The sequence below is a fragment of the Desmodus rotundus genome, chromosome 5 (genome assembly GCF_022682495.2).
Source record: "Desmodus rotundus isolate HL8 chromosome 5, HLdesRot8A.1, whole genome shotgun sequence".
Taxonomy (NCBI): domain Eukaryota; kingdom Metazoa; phylum Chordata; class Mammalia; order Chiroptera; family Phyllostomidae; genus Desmodus; species Desmodus rotundus.
The window spans coordinates 101,640,215-101,659,606 of record NC_071391.1 but is presented as its reverse complement, the minus strand read 5'-3'; the positions used below and the strand labels follow the sequence as shown (position 1 = coordinate 101,659,606).

At 40.2% G+C, this 19,392-nt stretch overlaps 2 protein-coding genes across 3 annotated transcripts; one reads left to right on the top strand and one right to left on the bottom strand.

Moving 5' to 3' along the window:
• The first annotated feature begins 328 nt into the window (after nt 1-328).
• Nucleotides 329-15,425, top strand: TXNDC9 (thioredoxin domain containing 9). Of its 2 annotated transcripts, none has more exons than XM_024571871.3 (5): nt 329-470; nt 3,114-3,321; nt 8,277-8,395; nt 12,277-12,531; nt 14,877-15,425. In XM_024571871.3, exons 2-5 carry the CDS (start codon nt 3,133-3,135, stop codon nt 14,992-14,994), a joined length of 681 nt encoding a protein of 226 aa, XP_024427639.1. In that variant the 5' UTR covers nt 329-470; nt 3,114-3,132; the 3' UTR covers nt 14,995-15,425. The 2 variants fall into 2 exon arrangements, with proteins under 2 accessions (XP_024427639.1, XP_024427638.1); XM_024571870.3 differs by having other exon boundaries at nt 333-470; nt 3,111-3,321.
• Nucleotides 468-11,125, bottom strand: LOC123480883 (uncharacterized). Its single transcript, XM_045204782.2, has 4 exons — nt 10,198-11,125; nt 8,729-8,806; nt 4,370-4,510; nt 468-1,004 (listed from the first exon to the last, which is right to left on the bottom strand). Exons 1-4 carry the CDS (start codon nt 10,414-10,416, stop codon nt 987-989), a joined length of 456 nt encoding a protein of 151 aa, XP_045060717.2. The 5' UTR covers nt 10,417-11,125; the 3' UTR covers nt 468-986.
• Nucleotides 15,426-19,392: the final 3,967 nt, after the last annotated feature.

Here is a 19,392-nt window from a genome sequence, read left to right as displayed (position 1 = left end):
GGGCTCAATCCACTGAGCCACACCAGCCAGAGAGAGTCAACTGTTTTTTTAAAGGTTCAATACAATGGAAACAAACTTTGAGTGTCACTGCTGAGTAAGAGTGTAGCTACCTGATTTCTGACATTACAACGTGTACTGAAGTTCAGAGCCTAAAAAAGTTGGAAATCGCCAGCTGAGCACTATGAAACTACAACTCCCAGCATACTTTGCTCCCGCGCCTTCTGGGCGGTTCAAACCGCGGACCGGAAACCTGGGTTCCGGGCCCCTGTCTGGGAGGCGCGAGCACTTAGGTTCTCCTCGCATGCTCGGCCTCCTTCTGCATCACTTCCTCGGGCGTCGCGGGCTGTAAGGCGTAAGGGCCTTAGCCAATCTGGAAGTGAAAGTGACGGCCCGTTCTTAACCACTAGTAGCTGCTGCGAAGGTGAAGCACAAGTGGATTGTTCTAGAGCCGCTCGTCCGTCATTTCTCAGGTATCACGAGAGCTCTGGTGAGGCGGAGGTGGTATGAAAAACACGGCCACCGTGTTAACGACTGGCCAGGGCGGTGGAGGGGCGCGGCCCAGGTGCCGGTGACGGTGCTGCCGAGGCGGCTTTGGAGCTTGGGCCCCAGGAGGCGATGAAGTTCGGGCCACCTGAGCTCTGCCCCTCATCTGTCCCCGGGGGCTTAAGGAGTGGCTGCATACTTCTGGGAGGGTACCTTGGGAAGGTATTGTTCTCAATTAAAGAGAAGGCCTCTTGGTTGTTTGGACGGGTGTACGTAGGAGGATCAAGGAAATGGTTGGGTAATTTGAGGACAAGTCCTTTCCCACAGTTCCTGTTGAACTGAAAAATGGAAAAATTGTAGTTACCAGGCCCTGGCTGGCATGGCATGGTTGGAGCGCCGTCCTGTACACGACAAAGTTGGGGGTTCCATTCCCGGTCAGGGCAGATACCTTAGTTGCGGGTTCAATCTCTGGCGGGCGTGTAATCGGTGTTTCTCCATCACATCTATGTTTCTCTTTCTCCCTAAAATCAATAAAAAATATTTTTAACTTTTTTTTAAAAAGAGGAAAGTTAGCCCTAGCCAGTGTAGCTCCATTGGTCGCCTGTGGACCAGAAGGTCTTGGGTTGATTCCCCATCAGGACATATACCCAGGTTGCGGGTTTGATCCCACGCATTGGGGCAGAAATGAGAAGGCAACCCATTTATATCTCTCTCTGTCTCTGTCTCTCCCTCTCTCTCTCTCTCTCAGTGCCTCTCCCTCTCTCCCCTTCACCCCCATCCCCCTCTCTCTTCCCCTCCTCCCACCCCCTCCCTCTCCCTCCCCTCCCTCAAAAGCCATGGAAAAAAATGTCCCTGGGTGAGTATTAACAAGGAGAGAGAAAAGTTAACAGGATCGCTAAACCCTTATTTTTTTTTCCCTTTTTGAATGTGGTGAACACCACCACCTGCCCCTAGAGCAGCTCTTGTTTATTGCTTCTACTCCAAATTGTCCCACCATTAAATTCTAAGCTCACCCTATAAAACTCCAGCTATAAGCATCTCTATGTCCCTGGTAAGAACAGGTTCTGACGTGCAAGTCAGGGTATAATATCCAGTTTTCTGCTTCATCTGGCCTCTAGTGAAGGTCACAATCTTACCGACATTTTTCTTGGGAGGAAGAGAATGTGAAATTCTTTTACTACATTTGAAATACAGCCCCTTTAAACTTGTATACCATTTATGAGGAACTTACAGTTTGTTCACTCGAAGTTAACAAATATTTTTGAGCATCTGCTGTGCTCCAGGCATTGCCAGCTCTAGAAATAACAAAGGTGAAGTATGCATTTCAACTGCTTTTCCTTTGAAGAAAAAGAAGTCAGAAGTGAAGTTTGCAGAGAGGCTGTATCTCTTCAGTTGAACAGGTATAGAGGGTCTGTGTGGGCCTGGTTAAGTGTCAGAAGCTGGTGGATGAGTTCACAGTTTATTCAGATTTTTAAAAGTGCTTTGTTAGTATTTGCAAATATATCATAATTAGTCGAGATGCCAACAGCCTCCTGTTTTGATAGGCAAATAATGAATTTGTCTTTCTGTAGTAATAACCCGGGAGTACACATAAATATTGCCATCTGATTGTATAAACTCCTATCTCACATATAGGTGTGATGGAAAAAATCAAGATTCTTAATATTTAGAGTGTTATATTGTGTTACATCAACATTAAGAACACTGAGTGTCAGTAAATCAATACCAATATCAATTTGGTGGCCTCATAGATTTTGTTAGGTAATGGGAGAACAGGAATGGAAGCTAAAGCTTAGGGAACACCACGTACAATTCTTTACATAAATTGTAATTAGGAGTTAAAGTCATTTAGGAGAGACCATGAAAAATGTGCCTTTTGCTCAGCTCTGCTCTGTGTTGAAGCAAAGTTGGGGGGGGGAGTGTAAAACCTCTCAACAGTTAAGTGTTACCATTGTTCAGTCATTTCTGCTTTGCTTCCCTTTTCCAGTGACAAAGAACATTGATTGTAGGAGTGTACCACAAAGTATAACTCACAACTACTCGTTTCTCTCTGGTCTGTTGATGGTGTTGAAGACTTGTCTTCGCTTTGGTATAGTAAAACACATAAATCAGAAGTACCTAGGCTTTGCTCTAAATAGTTTCTGAGTGCTGTCACTAGAACCTACTGAAAATTAAATTCTAAATAACTTAAATAAAAATTCTTAAGCCTAACATGAAGTGCTTGGTTGTGAGCAGAACACTTTTTTTATGTTCTGAAGAACATGACTTGTGGACTACAAATTATGTACTTGCTAGAATATTTGAAAATAAGAGAGAAACTTTACTTACTGTTCACACTTTTTTTTAAAAGATAGCATTCATTTATTTTGAGAGACAGGGGAAGGGATGGGGAAAGAGAGAAACATCAATGGGAGAGAAAAACATTGATCGATTGCCTCTTGTACACACCCCAACTGGGGACTGAACCTGTAACCCAGGCATGTGGGCCCATCCAGGAATCGAACTGGCTGGCAACATTTTGCTTTTCAGACCCACGATGCCCAGCCAACTGAGCCACACAGGTCACTGTTTTTTTTGTTGGTGGTGGTGCTGCTGCTGTTTTTTAACTTTGTAAACTTTGTACCCAGCAGCAAGGCTGAACTGTGAAGAATGGAAGCTAATGCATCTGTCGACATGTTTTCAAAAGTCCTGGAAAATCAGTTGCTTCAGGCTACCAAACTAGTGGAAGAACATTTGGATGCTGAAATACAGAAACTGGATCAGATTGATGAGGATGAATTGGAACACCTCAAAGAAAAGAGACTTGAGGCACTAAGGAAAGCTCAACAGCAGAAACAAGTAACCTCTCTGCCCTGCTTTCTGAAATTGCTTTAACAGTATGCGCCTAACAACTTAAATATACACGTTTGTCAGTAGTTACATTGCAGTTCTCATTTTTAAAGTTTTTGACCTCAAAGTACCTATCGTCATTAAAAATTTGGCTGGAAAAAAATTAGTTTTGAAGACACATTCAAATTAGCCTGGTTAATGTTTTAATACACAGTCAAGTAAAAGAAATACATGCCCAGGACCATTTTCTGAGCTCAGATTTTTGTGGTTGGAGTGAACTAGGAAAAGCACTGGCAGCAACGGGAGTCGGTAGTTTCCCTGTCATGTAGTAGTGAAGCCTGTCATAAGTTAGCTGAGCTCAAAGCAAATGAGATAAGATTTAAGCACACTACTAATTTACTAATGCACAACTAAAAAAAAAAGTTGTTATTACTAGGATATTTTTGTAGAAGTCTGAATTTACCTGATTTGCAGTGAAGAACACGTATCAGTGTCTTCAATGAAGTTGTCAGCAGTTAAAGACAACAGTCTGAGTATTATAATTAAAAATTAATTGAAGCAGGCAGCTTTTAGAGTTTTTTATTAATATACAAAACAGTTTGTCATGGAGCAACTCAGAGGATCTTATTTTGAAGCTTTCATTGCATTTTAATAGATGTTTTTTGTTAAAATGTTTTCTGAGGAAGTAGGCAAGAAGCCTTAAAGGTTTTTAAAGCTATTCTCTTTGAAAGAGTAGTATAGATTGTATAGTAGTTTTGACTTGCTGATCCACAAAGGTATTGGGGAAACCAATGTATACAGTGACATAAGCACTCAATAGGCCTTTGTAAGTCAACATTCCTCCGTCAACCAAGCACTCCCCTTCTGTTACAGCAGCTAGAGATGTGGAACTTAGGGAGGGAGCAGAAGAATAAGGTGAGAAGTAGGAGGAGCCCACAAGAGGCTTGGGTGATAACCCTTAAGGGAGAACCAGGTACTGCCCATTTGCCACACATCAGATAGGCTCAGCCTACACTGTCATTTGTTCCCATCCTACTTGATCCCATTCAACAAATACCTGTGGAGCACATGCTCTGTGAAAGGAGATGTACATAAGAGCGAGAGGTGCGTTGAGTGTCTTCGGAGAGTTGTCAGGCATTGGTGGAGATTTGGAGTCCGCTTGCCTCCCTAAAGAAATGGACAGGTTCAGGTCTTCAGCCTATTGGTTAAACACATGGGAATAAGTAATGGAGAGAAATAGTAGCTGTTTAAAAAACAAAAATACTGGTTTTTAAGGGCACATGTCATTGGCAAGTGAAGAAAGGAATCAAGAAGTGTCACATTATTAAGGAATTGTTATTTGAGAGTTCAAACTGTTTATAGGACCTTTACCAAAGAAATGTCACATAGGGAGAAGATATCTGGGCCTTCTGTGAGTGTCAGCTCAGTGTGAGCCAGTGTGAAATGGATACCAAAACTACTGTGTCTGGGCTGTGTTAGCTTGAGTGCAGAGGAGGAAAGGGGATGGTATTCCTGCCCCTTTCTTTTTTTTTAATTGTCTTTTTTTTAATTTAATTTTTATTGTTCTTCAATTACAGTTATCTGCATTTTCTCCCCATCCCTCCACCCCACCCCATCTGAACCCACCTCCCTCCCCCACCTCCACCCTCCCCCTTGATTTTGTCCATGTGTCCTTTATAGTAGTAGTTCCTGTAATCCCCTCTCCCCACTGTCCCCTCCCCACTCCCCTCTGGCTATTGTTAGATTGTTCTTAACTTCAATGTCTCTGGTTATATTTTGTTTGCTTTTTACTTCTGTTGATTATGTTCCAGATAAAGGTGAGATCATATGATATTTGTCCCTCACAGCCTGGCTTTTTTCACTTAGCATAATGCTCTCCAGTTCCATCCATGCTGTTGCAAAGGGTATAAGCTCCTTCTTTCTCTCTGCTGCGTAGAATCCCATTGTGTAAATGTACCATAGTTTTTGGATCCACTCATTTACTGATGGGCACTTAGGGTGCTTCCAGTACTTGGCTATTGTAAATTGTGCTGCTATGAACATTGGGGTGCACAGGTTCTTTTGGATTGGTGTTTCAGGGTTCTTAGGGTATAATCCCAGCAGCGGAATTGCTGGGTCAAAGGGCAGTTCCATTTTTAGTTTTCTGAGGAAATTCCATACTGTTTTCCACAGTGGCCTCACCAGTCTGCATTTCCACCAACAATGTATTAGGGTTCCCTTTTCTCCACATCCTCTCCAACATTTGTTTGTGGATTTGTTTATGTTGGCCACTCTGACTGGTGTGAGATGATACCTCATTGTGGTTTTAATTTGCATCTCTCTGATGGCTAGTGATGCTGAGCGTCTTTTCATATGTCTCTGAGCCCTCTGTATGTCTTCCTTGGAGAAGTGTCTGTTCAAGTCCTTTGCCCATTTTTTAATTGGGTTGTTTGTCTTCCTGGAGTGGAGTCATGTGAGTTCTTTATATATTTTGGAGATCAGGCCCTTGTCTGAGGTATCATTGGCAAATATGTTTTCCCACACTGTTGGTTCTCTTTGTATTTTAATGTTGTTTTCTTTTGCCATACAGAAACTTTTTGTTTGGATGAGGTCCCATTTGTTTATTCTTTCCTTTATGTCCCTTGCTTTAGGGGCCGTATCTGTGAGGATGTTACTGCGTGGAATGTCTGAGATTTTCCTGCCAGTGTTTTCCTCTAGTACTTTTATGGTGTTACGACTTATATTTAAGTCTTTTACCCACCTTGAATTCATTTTGTGTATGGTGTAAGTTGGTGACCAAGTTTCATTTTTTTGCACGTAGCTGCCCAGATCTCCCAGCACCATTTGTTGAAGAGGCTATTTTTGCTCCATTTTATGCTCCTGCCTCCTTTGTCAAATATTAATTGACCGTAAAGACTTGGGTTTATTTCTGGGCTCTCTGTTCTCTTCCATTGGTCTATGTGCCTGTTTTTATGCCAGTACCAGGCTGTTTTGATTACAGTGGCCTTGTAATACAGTTTGATATCAGGTATTGTGATGCTTCCTGCTTTGTTCTTTTTCAAAATTGCTGCAGCTATTCAGAGTGTTTTATGGTTCCATATAAATTTCTGAAATGTTTGTTCTATATCTAAATATGTCATGGGTACTTTAATAGGGATTGTATTGACTCTATAAATCGCTTTGGGTAGTATGGCCATTTTGATGGTGTTAATTCTAATCCGTGAGCATGGTACATGCTTCCATTTGTTTGTGTCTTCCTTAATTTCTTTCTTCAATGTTGTATAGTTTTCTGAGTACAGGTCTTTTACCTGCTTGGTTAGGTTTATTCCTAGGTACTTTATTTTTCTTGTTGCTATGTCAAATAGGACTTTTTTCCTGATTTCTGTTTCTGATATTTCATTGTTGGCGTACAGGGCATTCCTACCCCTTTCTAGTTGGACCTTGTGGAAGGCTGCATTCAGACCTCTGCCACATTTTAAAAGAATATGGAGGAATTAGACTATTCAGAGGACAACCAGAAGAGTAAGAAGTCTAAATATCATTTCATATGAGAAACAGTCAAATGGAAATTTTAGCATGGAGAAGTGAAAACATATGCAAGATATGATATTTGAAGGGGTAACGTGAAAGATTAGAACTTTTCTCTCTGATCTTAGGTTCAAGCTGGGATCCATAGACCAAAGTTAGAGATATTGTACTTAAGTGTGAGAAGACCTCTCTAAAAATTAGAGAGTAGCCCTGGCTGTTGTGGCTCAGTGGATTGAGCACCGGCCTGCAAACCAAGAGGTCACCAATTCTATTACGGTTCAGGGCACATGCCTGGGTTGCAGGCCAGGTCCCTAGTTGGGGGGTGTGTGAGAGGCAGCCACACATTAATGTTTCTCTCCCTCCCTTCCCCTCTCTCTAAAAATAGATAAATAAAATCTTTGTAAAAATAAATAAAAATTAGAGAGTACACATACAAATGCTTTTTAAGCTCATGTGTCAGACGCTGTTTTACTTACCTTCGTATTGTCTTATTTTCACAACTACACAATGAGATAAATGCTTCATGATGTCTACAGAGGAGGAAATTGGGACTCAGAAAAGTTATCAAAATTTGTAGCCTAATAAGTAGAACAATTATTCAAGTCCATGCCTTCCACCACCTGCAAGCCCAGTGCCCCTTTTCATTAAAACTAGCAGCCTGAAAAAGGAAAAGCTTGTGATGAAAAGCTTCTTGCCACAGGAAAGGTTCAAGGTCTGAAAGGTCTGTCAGGTGTGGTTGATAAATTGGTTTGGGAAGTTGGATTATGTGACTTGTGAGACCTTTATTGTTTCTGGGCACTGTGAGTAGACAAGTTTTTCTTCTAGGATACTACCCATTTGGTGGCCAGTATAGAAGAGGTTCCTGCCTCTCTGTGGTAATCATGAAGAATAAGCAGGCCCCCTGAGCTTCAGAGCCGCAGTAATCCCCCTCTCCCACCCACCCCGTCCCCAAAGACTAGCTGTATCTCAAGAGCATTGTTTATGAAAGCTTTTTAGTAATTTGAATCAACTGCTTCTGATTTTAGTAATGTGAGTGCAGAGAAATTTGATGAGCTTTACATTCTAAGTATCTTGAGTCTGTACATTTTTATTTTCAGAGTTCTAAGCAAACATATATTCTAAGTTACCAAAATAGATAATTGTCTAAAATATGAGCCATGCTGTGGAGATAGCCGCTGCCCACAGACTGTTTTTGCATTGACACGAGAAAATAAGAAAGCAAATCTTTCTCTACAGGCAAAATCAACTTATATAATACCGAGTTGGGCAAAAGTACGGTTCCGGTTGTTCATATGTAAAATAACACAATGATTAACACAAGAATAAACTGTGTGTCACATACCCACAACTGGAAACCTCCTTTTGCCCCACCCTTTATTATGCTGATTTGGACACAAACTAAACTGTACTTAAAGAGATATTTCAAATGTGTAATATTTCCCTTTTCTTTACATCAGGAATGGCTTACGAAAGGACATGGGGAATACAGAGAAATCCCTAGTGAAAGAGACTTTTTTCAAGAAGTCAAGGAGAGTAAAAAAGTAGTTTGCCATTTCTACAGAGACTCCACGTTCAGGTAACTCTGTTTCCTTCAGTGACTATTTTTTAAACATGGAAAGGTCTTTGAATAGAAATATACTGACAGAAAAATTACAAAAAATAAAAGGAACTACTTCCGAAGTTGTTTCTTTGTACTAGAACTGTACATTAAAGTTAAGCAATGGTTATTTTAAAGATTAACTTAAAAACCAGTGACATACAAAAAGATAAATGAACATTATTAAAAAACAAGGATATTTCTATAGAAATGGTTGTTTTCTGAATTATATTCATACTAAAAAAAAAAAAATCTTAGAAATGTACCCTTAAATTTTTTATCAATGCAACAACAATATTTTTCTTTACCCACTATTATGATGTAGTCAGAGGGAGGCAATGACTTGACTGAGCCTTTCACCAGAAGCGTAGCTGGAACTGCCAGGCTTGGCTGGAAGGAGAAGAAAGTGATATCTCTTAAACCAACTCAAGTCTACAAACCTCCATGGAAGCAGATCCCTTATAACATGAAAATACCGCCAGAAGAAGTTATATCTTAAACCAGTGGATTCAAGTATTTTTTTAAGTCCCAAAATTTGATTAGTCACCAACGTTTAAAAATTGAGAAATTTTTTTTTTAATTTAAATTTCAGGATGTTTATAAAAATCAGCAAACTTGATTATAACCGACCTAGATTCAGTATGAAAGCAATTTGCTGATGCTGAGTGAGGCTGCCTTCCTTAGACCATCACTGCGGTCCAGTGTTGTGTCTTTGTCGTTCACTGTCATATTAGCTTTGCCTTCTTCTCTCACGTCCATAGAATGTCTGGCCCTCGTGTTAGGTTTACCACCGAACAAGTTGCTTGTTAGTTAACACCTTTCATGGATTGACTGCCCAAGACTTACTGACTAAATAAATAAAAATGAAAAAATTATTGAGATGGTGAAATCTCTCCCAAAGGGAAAGCGGGAAGAAGTATTGGGAAGGTAAAGAGTATCAAGAAAACCCTCTACCGTTGTGGCACACGGTCATCTTCCATTGGCACACATATGCCTTAAGTTGCCAACCTCTGACATAAGTGACGAGGTGATTTATTGATACCATATCAGTCTGTAAGATTGATAAGCTTGTTCACTTGTTACATGTTTTCACCCACTAGCTTGTTAGTTTTGTGAAGGCAGAAAGTTTGCCTGTACTGTGGCCCACTGTGCTTTAGATTCCTAGTCCTAGAGCAGCAATGGCTGACACATAGTAGGTGCTCAGTAAATATATTTGTTGGAGATATAAACAGTGCAGCAACAGGAGTACTAACCTTCAAACAAAACTGAAAAATCAAAATTTAAATCATTAGTTTATGTATATTAATACAGTTACATGCAATATATATAAAACCAAAGTTCCTACTACATAAGCTTCATACTTTCATGTGTAAAATCCTGGAAAATTCACAGTGAACCTTTGAGCTAAGTAGGTTTTAAGCTACATGTGTGGAGACCAAGACTTGGAGAGATTAAGTGACTTACCTAATGTCACTCTGGTTACCAAATGATAAGAGGTTTTAAGCCTAATGCTATTTTAACTCCACAATTAACTGCTGCTTCTGTGTTTCTAGAAAACTGGGTTAGTTGCATAGCCTTATTTAAGATAGGTTCCAGCTCTTTCAGGGACAGTGTCTTCAAGCATTCCAAGTGGTCCAGCATTGGACATATCATTGGAGGCTCTTTTACAATACAGCCTCTATACTCTGGTTTCTCTTCAGATCGTATAAATCTTTCACCTTCTACAATACAGCCTCTAACAAAACTAGGCTGTCTCAAACCCCTGGTAATAGATTATTTACCTTTATTCCAAGAAGGTTGGGAAAACACCAAAATCTGTATGTGGCATGTGCCCAGGCTGACTTCGCGAAGTCTGTGTTATGAGACCACGAGGTTCGAATGAGGTGGTCTGAAACGAAAAAGCATGTCAGTGTCAGCAGGGCCTGTGGCGGATCCGTGTGTGCTAAATGTATCCGTGACAGGATCAAGCATGCTTTCCTTATTGAGAAGCAGAAAATCATCGTGAAAGTATTGAAGGCACAAGCACAGGGTCAGAAAGCTAAATTTAAAAACGAAGCTTTTTCAAGTAATAAAAACAATTAAGAAGCAAAAATAAATAAAATAGCTTCCATATTACTCCAATAAAACCATGGAAGTTGATTTATATATGAATGTTCAAGAACATATTTCTCATATAAAAGTTCATTTATCATTTCTTTTGAGCTTCATTCAAACACTGTTTAATAATTTGTTTTTTTCCTACCATTTTCAGTGAATTCTTATTGCTGCACTTTAGGGTGGCATATAAAAAGATACATTCAGAGGGAAAGTGATGAGGCATTAAATTTTTAAGAAACTCACTGGACCCAAACCTAATTCAGGAAAATCTACAATCAAGGAGTGCCCCAAAAGCCTAGGCATCCAAAGCAGTGGTGTCAACTTTCATCAGGCATGAGCATCACCTGTGTGTTTCCCAGCTACACTTCCAGCAATTTTTTTGATTAATCTGTATATTTTAAAAGTTGGATGTAATGGATACCAACCATTAAGAGCTACAGCTCAAAAAGATTATTACAATAGTCTGTTTCAGAAACACTAGAGGATTGACCTGTTTAAGTATGTTCTACTTTAAAGAAATCATCACTTCCATTTTCCTCGTCAGTAGAAGATAGGTTAACGAAAGTTAGTTCTAGTATTTACCATTTTGTAAAACAATAACGACCGTATTATAGCCCTTACCCTTAATATGCTTCTTGCTGACAGAGTTGCACAGCCAGAAGAGTTCCCTCTCAGTGACAGCAGTCTTTCCTAATGACTTCCAAATATGGCACCATATGTACACTGCTAATTCTGAGAAGTCTTTTCTGAGTTCTGTCAGGTCACATTTGTCTCCCTTCAAGCTCCCTGTATGAGATACCAGGAAACATGCAAAAGACGAAATGACTATTTTTGTTCTTACCGTGAACATGACAACAATGTGAAACACTTAACTATTTCAGACATATATTGAATATTTTAGTTTTTATAAATATCAATAGAGCAAATCTGACTATCTAGATATAGATTGTTTTTCTACCTCTCACAGATAGCTAATCTATAGGGAAATGAGGTCATCTAACAGAAGCACCAGTTGGCTACCAAATTATGAGACTCAAACAAGACAAACTATAAAATTACATGTACCTTAGCTCTTCCCAAAAGCGGCCACAGGTGACCTCTGAAAGTGGTTTGCTACTCATTTTACCCAGAAAACCCTACAAAATCATGCGTATCAAGAGGTTCAAATCTTGGTGTTCACTTTAAGAACATTCATGAAACTGCCCAGGCCATCACGGGTATGCATATTCAAAAAGCCACAAAGTATCTTAAGGATGTCACTTTACAGAAGCAATGTGTCTCATTTGTCATTACAACAGAGGAGTTGGTTAGGTGTACCTAAGCCAAACAGTGGGGCTGGACATGGTCGGTGGCCAAAAGAGTGCTGAATTTTTTACTGCACATTTTGCTTAAAAATGCAGAGAGTAATGCTGAACTTAAGGGTTTAGAGGTAGATTTTCTGGCCATTGAGCACATCCAGGTGAACAAAGCTCCCAAGATGCAAGGTAGAACTTACAGCAGAGCTCATGGGTGGATTAACTTATACCCGAGCTCTCCCTGCCACACTGAGATGACCCGCACTGAAGAAGAGCAGATTGTTCCTAAACCAGAAGAGGAGGTTGCACAGAAGGAAAAGGTATCCCTGAAGAAACCGAAGAAACAAACATTTATGGCCCGGCAGTAGATTCAGCATAAAATAAATTAATGTGCCTTAATGATACTTACTTTTAAAAAGAAGATATCTGTTGTTTTAACTTTTGATTTTCTGTATTTGTTATTTACAGGTGTAAAATATTAGACAGACATTTGGTGATACTGTCCAAGAAACATCTGGAGACCAAGTTTTTGAAGCTGAATGTGGAAAAAGCACCTTTCCTTTGTGAGAGACTGAGGATCAAAGTCATCCCCACACTAGCGCTGGTAAAAGATGGAAAAACACAAGATTATGTTGTTGGATTTACAGACCTAGGAAATACAGACGACTTCACCACAGAAACATTAGAATGGAGGCTTGGCTGTTCTGATATTCTTAATTACAGGTAACTTTTAACAAAACAATAGACTGATTTTAATTCACATTTTCAGTGATATTTTCAGAGAAGTTTTTTTTTTTGGTTAACATTTATTTCATGGAATTAAGATCTTTTGGCTGAGTTTTAGAAAAAGTCTGACAAGGGAAAAGCATAGTATTTCTTAAATTGTACATTATGAGCATAATCTCACAGCAAAAATCAGAGTTACGGATAACAGTGAGTCTTTGAGTACACCTAGCCATAAGAGTTCCAAGCTAACAGATCCTCATGAATCTAATTCTGCATAATCTGGAAACTCAAAATGACACCCCAGAATTGACTCTCCCCTGATTTACACTGGATTACTCAAATGGATAAGGACTGACTTCCAAACATTAGATTTTTAATGTATATTCTTATCTCACTTGTAGAATCTCATACAATATAGAGAATCTCATTTTTATACTTAGTGTAAATTATTAGGGGGAAGAGTCTAAGTTTGAAAACCATCTAAATTCCAACTTCCATTTTTCATTCATTTCTTTGTCTGTTTCCCCAGACAAATAATTCATCTAATTCCACAAATTAGAGCATATCATCTTCTCCTTTTTGTCTGTTCTTTATTTGCAAGAATAATTGGTAAAACTGTGAAGTTGTCATTCCACAGTCATAGTGCACTTCATAAATAGAAGGTTCTCTTACCTTTTCACTTTTCTACCCCTTTTCCTCTGAATCTCTCCTACACATGTCTAAAAGATTCCTACATCGTGGAAGTTGATTTTGGATGCTAATATTAAATAAAAATGTTAATTTTTTAATAATTACTTTGAAATGATTTCAAACTTTGAACGGTTGGAAATAATACAAAGAATGCTCATATACCCTTTACCCATATTTCCTAATTTTAAACATTTTGTATTTGTTTTATCTTAAATTTTTCTCTTAACCATTTGAGTAGAAAATGTAGATGTATTGTACCTTTACTTCTAAATATTTTTGTGTGTGTTTCCTAAAAACAAAGACATTTTCTTATATAACCACAGTACAATTATTAAATTATTAAAAGGAAATTTTTATAATTTACAGACCTTATTCAGATTCTATTAATGTCTCTGTAATGCCCCATGTCGAAAGAAAAGAAAATGCATTGCATGTAGTCAGTGTGTCTTTAGTTTCCATTAACCTGTAACAGCCTGTTACCTTTCCTTTGTTTTTCAGCACTTTGACATTTTTGAAGAGTACATACTAGTTATTTCAGAGCATCCCCCAACTGGGGTTTGCCTAATGTTTCAAGTTTAGATTCATATTATACATTTTTTTACAGGTATATTATGGAAGCCATATATATTCTTCCTTCTTAGTTAGTGCACCATGTCAAGAGGCATGTGATGGTGTGTCTCATTTCTGGTAGGAGTAACTGAGGTCAGGTTAATCAGTTGTCTACCAGGCCAAATGATGACTTAAGGAACAACTTTTCCATATCTCACATTAATTTTATTTATTTATATTAGAATGGGCTGTGGATTATTTTATTCAGTGGGTTATATTCTGTTGCCATTGTTTACTTTGAGGTTCACATTGCCCCAGGTTTGGCCAGCAAGAGCCCCTTTCACACTGTCTGTCTTCTGTATAGCCTTTGGTCATGTCCCTGGAATTGTCTGAGCACTTTCTGGTACAAATGAGATGTTTTAGGGGTGCTCATGTTGTACTCTCCCTAGAACTGTCTATTTCTCCAAAGAGCCATGGTTCCTTTCAGTGGCAAACGATACTTCAAAACCAAAATCTAGGTGCTAGGTATATTCCCAGATATTTTTGAAAGAAGAAATTGTCGTATTTCATTTATTTCTCAGGCATCATTGAAAAGAGTTTCATACCAATTTCAGTTAATGAATTCCATGAGTTTTGATGATGTCTTTAGAAATCTAAATATTAAAAGGTGTTAGTTAAACAGGACCAAACCAGTCACAACAGGCTATGAGAAAATATAGCATGTTCTATCTTTTTCACAGTGAAAAAAATCTAATATAGGTTCAGCATAACTAAAACAGATGAGGGTAGAAAACCTTAGATTTCCTTCTTAGCTTTTCAGTCAAATTCTGTTGGCATCCTATGAAATGTAATCAATAATTAATGATAAAAGAGAAAATAAAACCTTGTTCTAAAACATTTAGTAGTACAAAGTAAGATTTAACACTACTAACTATCAGTATAAAATATATTGGATACCTCTTCCTTGACACCAACATTTTAGAGAAAATTTTACTCTATTCTATATGTTACAGTGTGGGGAAAAAATTTTTTTCTGAAGTTTAGTACACCAACTGTACTAAATCATAAAGAATAAATGCCTTTTAAATTTGCTTTATTTTTAGTGGAAATTTAATGGAACCACCATTTCAGAGCCAAAAGAAATTTGGAACAAACTTCACAAAGCTGGAAAAGAAAACTATCCGAGGAAAGAAATATGATTCGGACTCTGATGATGATTAGAGAGCAGTTATAATTCTTTGTAAATTGTCTTTATTTCTGCTTACTTTAGAATTAGATGTGTTTTACAAATTCTGTTGATTTTGATACATTGGTCATCTAATGGTCATATTCTAGTTTTATACAGTTGCATCACGTTGAAAGACATCTTTAATATTTTCTTGTGGAGCTCGCATTTAAGTTGTGGAAAACTGCTGAGTTCTTAAAGTACCTCAGTAGGACCTGGATTCTCTTATTTTTACGATTGATTTTATCACTGGATTGGAAATAGAAATTCAATGAACTGATTCAGGACTACTTCTCACACATTATTTACTTGGTACCACAAGTCAAGTAACATCTACTGGTGTGACACACTGCACTTGTAAATGATGAACACTCTTGACTTCAGGAATATATTTACACAACTATTAAAGAACTGCTTATTTATTCGGTGTGCTGTGTGTTGATGTTGAATGAGCTGGTGACAGAAGACTGCTTTTTCAAGTTGAGATCATATTGCTTATTTAAAGGATCTTGATTGCTTGTATTTTAAGACATGCATTCTGAAAAAATCAGGAAGCACTTTTGGAATGGCAGCATGAGCAGATCCACAGACTCACTGAAACAACCATAACTTGTAAATATTAATTTTTTAAAAAATTAAAGTGTCTGAAATTGTCATAAAAGCATAAAGCAAACAAAAACATTTATTCAAGAAAATACTAAATCTTGGTAAGAATAGTGAGTCTCCATGGTATTGGAACCTTGACCCCACACCCCTCCTCCCACTAGCTCCCAATCTCAGCCTGCAGTTTTTCCCTAGGGGGAGCAGACTACTCACTTTTCTCTACTACCCAGCCCCCACTTGTAGCACAGATCTACCCCAGGAATGGCAGACCAGGAATACTGTTTCTGAATCACTATTGCCCCAGTTTACTCAAAACCTCATTGAGATTAACAATTGACTTACTCATAAACTGGAGCGATAGTGATTAGAATGGAGGTTCCATGCAAAGAGAGGCAAAGAGAAGACCAGGGACTACCACTCACTTCTCTGCTTGTAAGACCACAGGTATCACTCCTAGAAAAGCAAGCTACTCTCCCCACCCCTAGCTATGGGTTGAATAGCACAGAGGTTCTGCTCAGTAAGAGAAGCAAACTGTAAAAGTGGCTTTCATTGGGGTGCATCCCCTAAAGGGACCAACTTTATATAAAGCAGAATGAAAGAAGTTTAAGGGTTCTGCTGTAGACAAGAGGAGATTAATAGCTCCATGATAGCAATAAGCAAAAGGTGAGAAGTTTTAGCAGAGAATTAAAGTGGCAGCAAAGAGTAGCCCTACAGTTGAAACAAGCCTCAAAGACTATAAGGGCCTGAATTTAATTGCGTCAAACTGTTTGGCAATTTACACCCCTGTGCTTATCAAAAATAGAATGGTCTGCTAGCAATTAGTGGATGTTAACAGAGTGTAATAACAGAAGTAGACCAGGTAGGACACTTGGAAGGAGATCGGGGAAATGAACAGTAAAAAAGCCCTGCTAAAACTACTCTCACTGGTTTTGGAGTCAGGTTGACTACACATGTGCTTCAGAAGCTTCAGGGTAAGTTACATGTTGCAAGGTGAGTGAATTTAACTGAAATAAGCCCACTTACATGTCCAAACAAATAAGCTAACAAGCCCTGGGGGAGAGGGGAGGATGAGGCCCCAGAGCTGCTATATTATTTAAAGTGCCCAGTTTTCAACAAAAAATGGTAAGGCCTGCAAAGAAACAGGAAACTGACCCACACACAAGGGGGGGAAAAGCAATTAAAAGAAACTGCCTTTGAGTGGGCCCAGATATTGAAAAGCACACAAAAGCAGCTGTTACATTTTTTAAAAACTAAAACCATGCCAGAGGTAAAGAAAGATAAAATTCAGGAAAACTGGAGATTAGGTGATACTGAGACTGCCATCCCAAGAACAGGAGGAAGAAAAACAGCTTCAGAGAAATATGAAATGTCAATTTATGTGTAATGGGGAAACCAGTAGGAAAACAAGCAGAAAATTATAAGAAATAATGGCTAAAAATCCCAAAGTTGATGAAAACATTAACGCAAGAAAGCAAACCTAAAGCAGAATGATCCACACCCACACATGTCAGAATAAAAACGTTGGAAGACAGCACAATCCTGAAAACTTACCATGTATAAGAAAACCCTATTAAGATTAAATATTGACATACCAGAAACAGTGGAGACCCGGTGGAAGTGGTAAAAATAGATCTGTATCAGACTTGGCTAGACTGTAAGGTTCAAGTGAGGAGGATTCACAGGAAATGCCCACGGCAGTTGGGGTGAAGCTGCACTGCTAGCATGATAACTGACACAGATCTCCCTAACCCCAGGCAGAGATGTGATTGCGGGAGGGGGTCTGCACATAGTCTGTGAGAGGCTGGTGAGAGTTATGACTGCGGAAAAAGCCCTTTACTCCGTTCCGAGACATGGCAGCAAGGGGAAGTGCTGAGCTGCCAGCCTACCCTGGGAAAAGGTTGGGATTGGCTGGGGAGCTGGACCCTTCCAGAGTGCACAGAAGCTTGCCCCAGGAGATTTAAAAAGAGGGCAGACAGAGCCCCTCCACAACAAGCTTCAGGGGTTGGTAGGGGCCTGGGAAGCTGCAGCATGGCAATGGCAGCACCAGCCCCACACGCAGACTCCAGGGAGCCTGAAGCCAGGCAGCAGTCCACCTAGCAGCCTGTGTTCCAAAGGACAGATAAGGATACAGTGGGACTTCTGGTCATTGTTTTGTGTTTCAGTCTTTTTGGATTGTCCGTGCGAGATTGGCCTGGGGCCGGGGAGTCCCCTGTTTCCCAAAATTGCAAAACACTTTAATAAAGACCCTCTTTCCTTTCCCACCAACCTTTGTCTTATACCTGTGTTTGGTGGTGGGCAGCCGACCCCAACTTTTGTTTGGTAACATTTGGGCAACCCAGATGGGACTTAGGACTTTAGTTAGGTCCCAGCTGCCTGTGACAGACTGACCCCAAGAGCACAACTGATGGGATTTCCCAGTCTCAGGGAATTTCCCTGCACCACCGCTCAAGGCACTGGCCTCTGAAAATGCCAGGATGGTGGAAGGAAACATATCCGGGGAGGACAGGGACCCAAGACGGGGTGAGCTGAACCTGCAAGCACACTGGGGGTTGGGGACTATGCCATTTGGGTCTGGGCAGAGCCACTTGTGGAGCTGCTTAGTAGGCCACACCTGCAATTCTGTTGTAGGCCACATGGGCACTAGGCCATTCAGGGTGTGCCATGTGGGCACTGTGCCATTTGGGTTCCAGGCAACTTGGCAGGCCATGCCCACCATTTGGGCTGTGTGCCAAATGGGCACTGGACCATTTGGGTTTTATTCAACTTGGGCTTCAGGCCATTTGGGCTATATGCCACTTGGGCATTGCACCATTTGGGTTTCTGCACAACTGGGATTTATTTGATGGGGACAGCTCTGGTTCCAGGGGCCACAAACTGGGGTTCCAGGGGGACCACTGGGATCTGGTGGGGATCTGGAGGCCATGAACTGACATCCAATGGGGACCACTCTGGGAACCATGAACAGGAGTCTGGCTGAGGACTCTCTCTGAGTTCTGGGAGGCCACTGAGGAAACAGGAGGCTCTGTGCAAGACTGGTGAGGGTGCTTGACAGAAGGAAAAGCTCTCCTGCTCCCTTCTGGAGCATGGCAACATGGGGAGGTGCTGAGCCGCCAGTCTAGCCTGGGAAAAGGATGGGATTGGCTAGGTAGCTGGATCTTGTGGAGCACACAGAAGCTTGCGCTGGGGGAACTAAATGGAGGGAAGACAGAGACTCGCCCCTTCTCTTCCTCTGAGATCCGGGTGGACAGATCCCCTGCACAACCGGCTGCAGCAGCTGGCAGTGGCTCTGGCCCCCTGGCACAGGAAGCTGCAGTGTGGCAATGGTGGCACACGCCCGCACTCACACTCCAGGAAGCCTGAAGCCAGACAGCAGTCTGCCTAGCAGCCCTGTGCTCTGAAGGACACGTAAGGCTGGAGTGGGACTTCTGGGCATTGTTTTGGGTTTCAATCTTTTTGGGTTGTCTGTGTGAGATTGGTCTGAAGCCAGGGAGCCCCTCATTTCCCCAAATTGTGAAACATTTTAATAAAGACCTCTTTCCTTCCCACCAACCTTTGTCTTATGCCTGTGTTCAGCAGCTGGCGGGCAAAACCCACTTTTGTTTGGTAACAAAGGCAATGAAATTACATGCCAAGTGCTGAAAGGAAAAAAACTCAATCAAGAATCTTATATCTAGCAAAACTCTCAGAAATGAAGGCAAATTGAGGACATTCTCCAATTTTAAGAATTCATTTTTTAGGAAAAGCACCTTACAAGAAATGCGAAAGAAGTTTTTTCATGTTGAAAGGAAGTG

Coding starts and splice junctions, on each gene's coding strand:
- TXNDC9 (XM_024571871.3), top strand. CDS start 3,133: ATGGAAGCTAATGCATCTGTCGACATGTTTTCAAAAGTCCTGGAAAAT. Junction 3,322..8,276: donor AAGCTCAACAGCAGAAACAA/GTAACCTCTCTG, acceptor TCTTTACATCAG/GAATGGCTTACGAAAGGACA. Junction 8,396..12,276: donor TACAGAGACTCCACGTTCAG/GTAACTCTGTTT, acceptor TGTTATTTACAG/GTGTAAAATATTAGACAGAC.
- LOC123480883 (XM_045204782.2), bottom strand. CDS start 10,416: ATGATTTTCTGCTTCTCAATAAGGAAAGCATGCTTGATCCTGTCACGG. Junction 8,807..10,197: donor CCAACCTTCTTGGAATAAAG/GTAAATAATCTA, acceptor TTCTCCTTCCAG/CCAAGCCTGGCAGTTCCAGC. Junction 4,511..8,728: donor CCTCTGACTACATCATAATA/GTGGGTAAAGAA, acceptor TTTAACCAATAG/GCTGAAGACCTGAACCTGTC.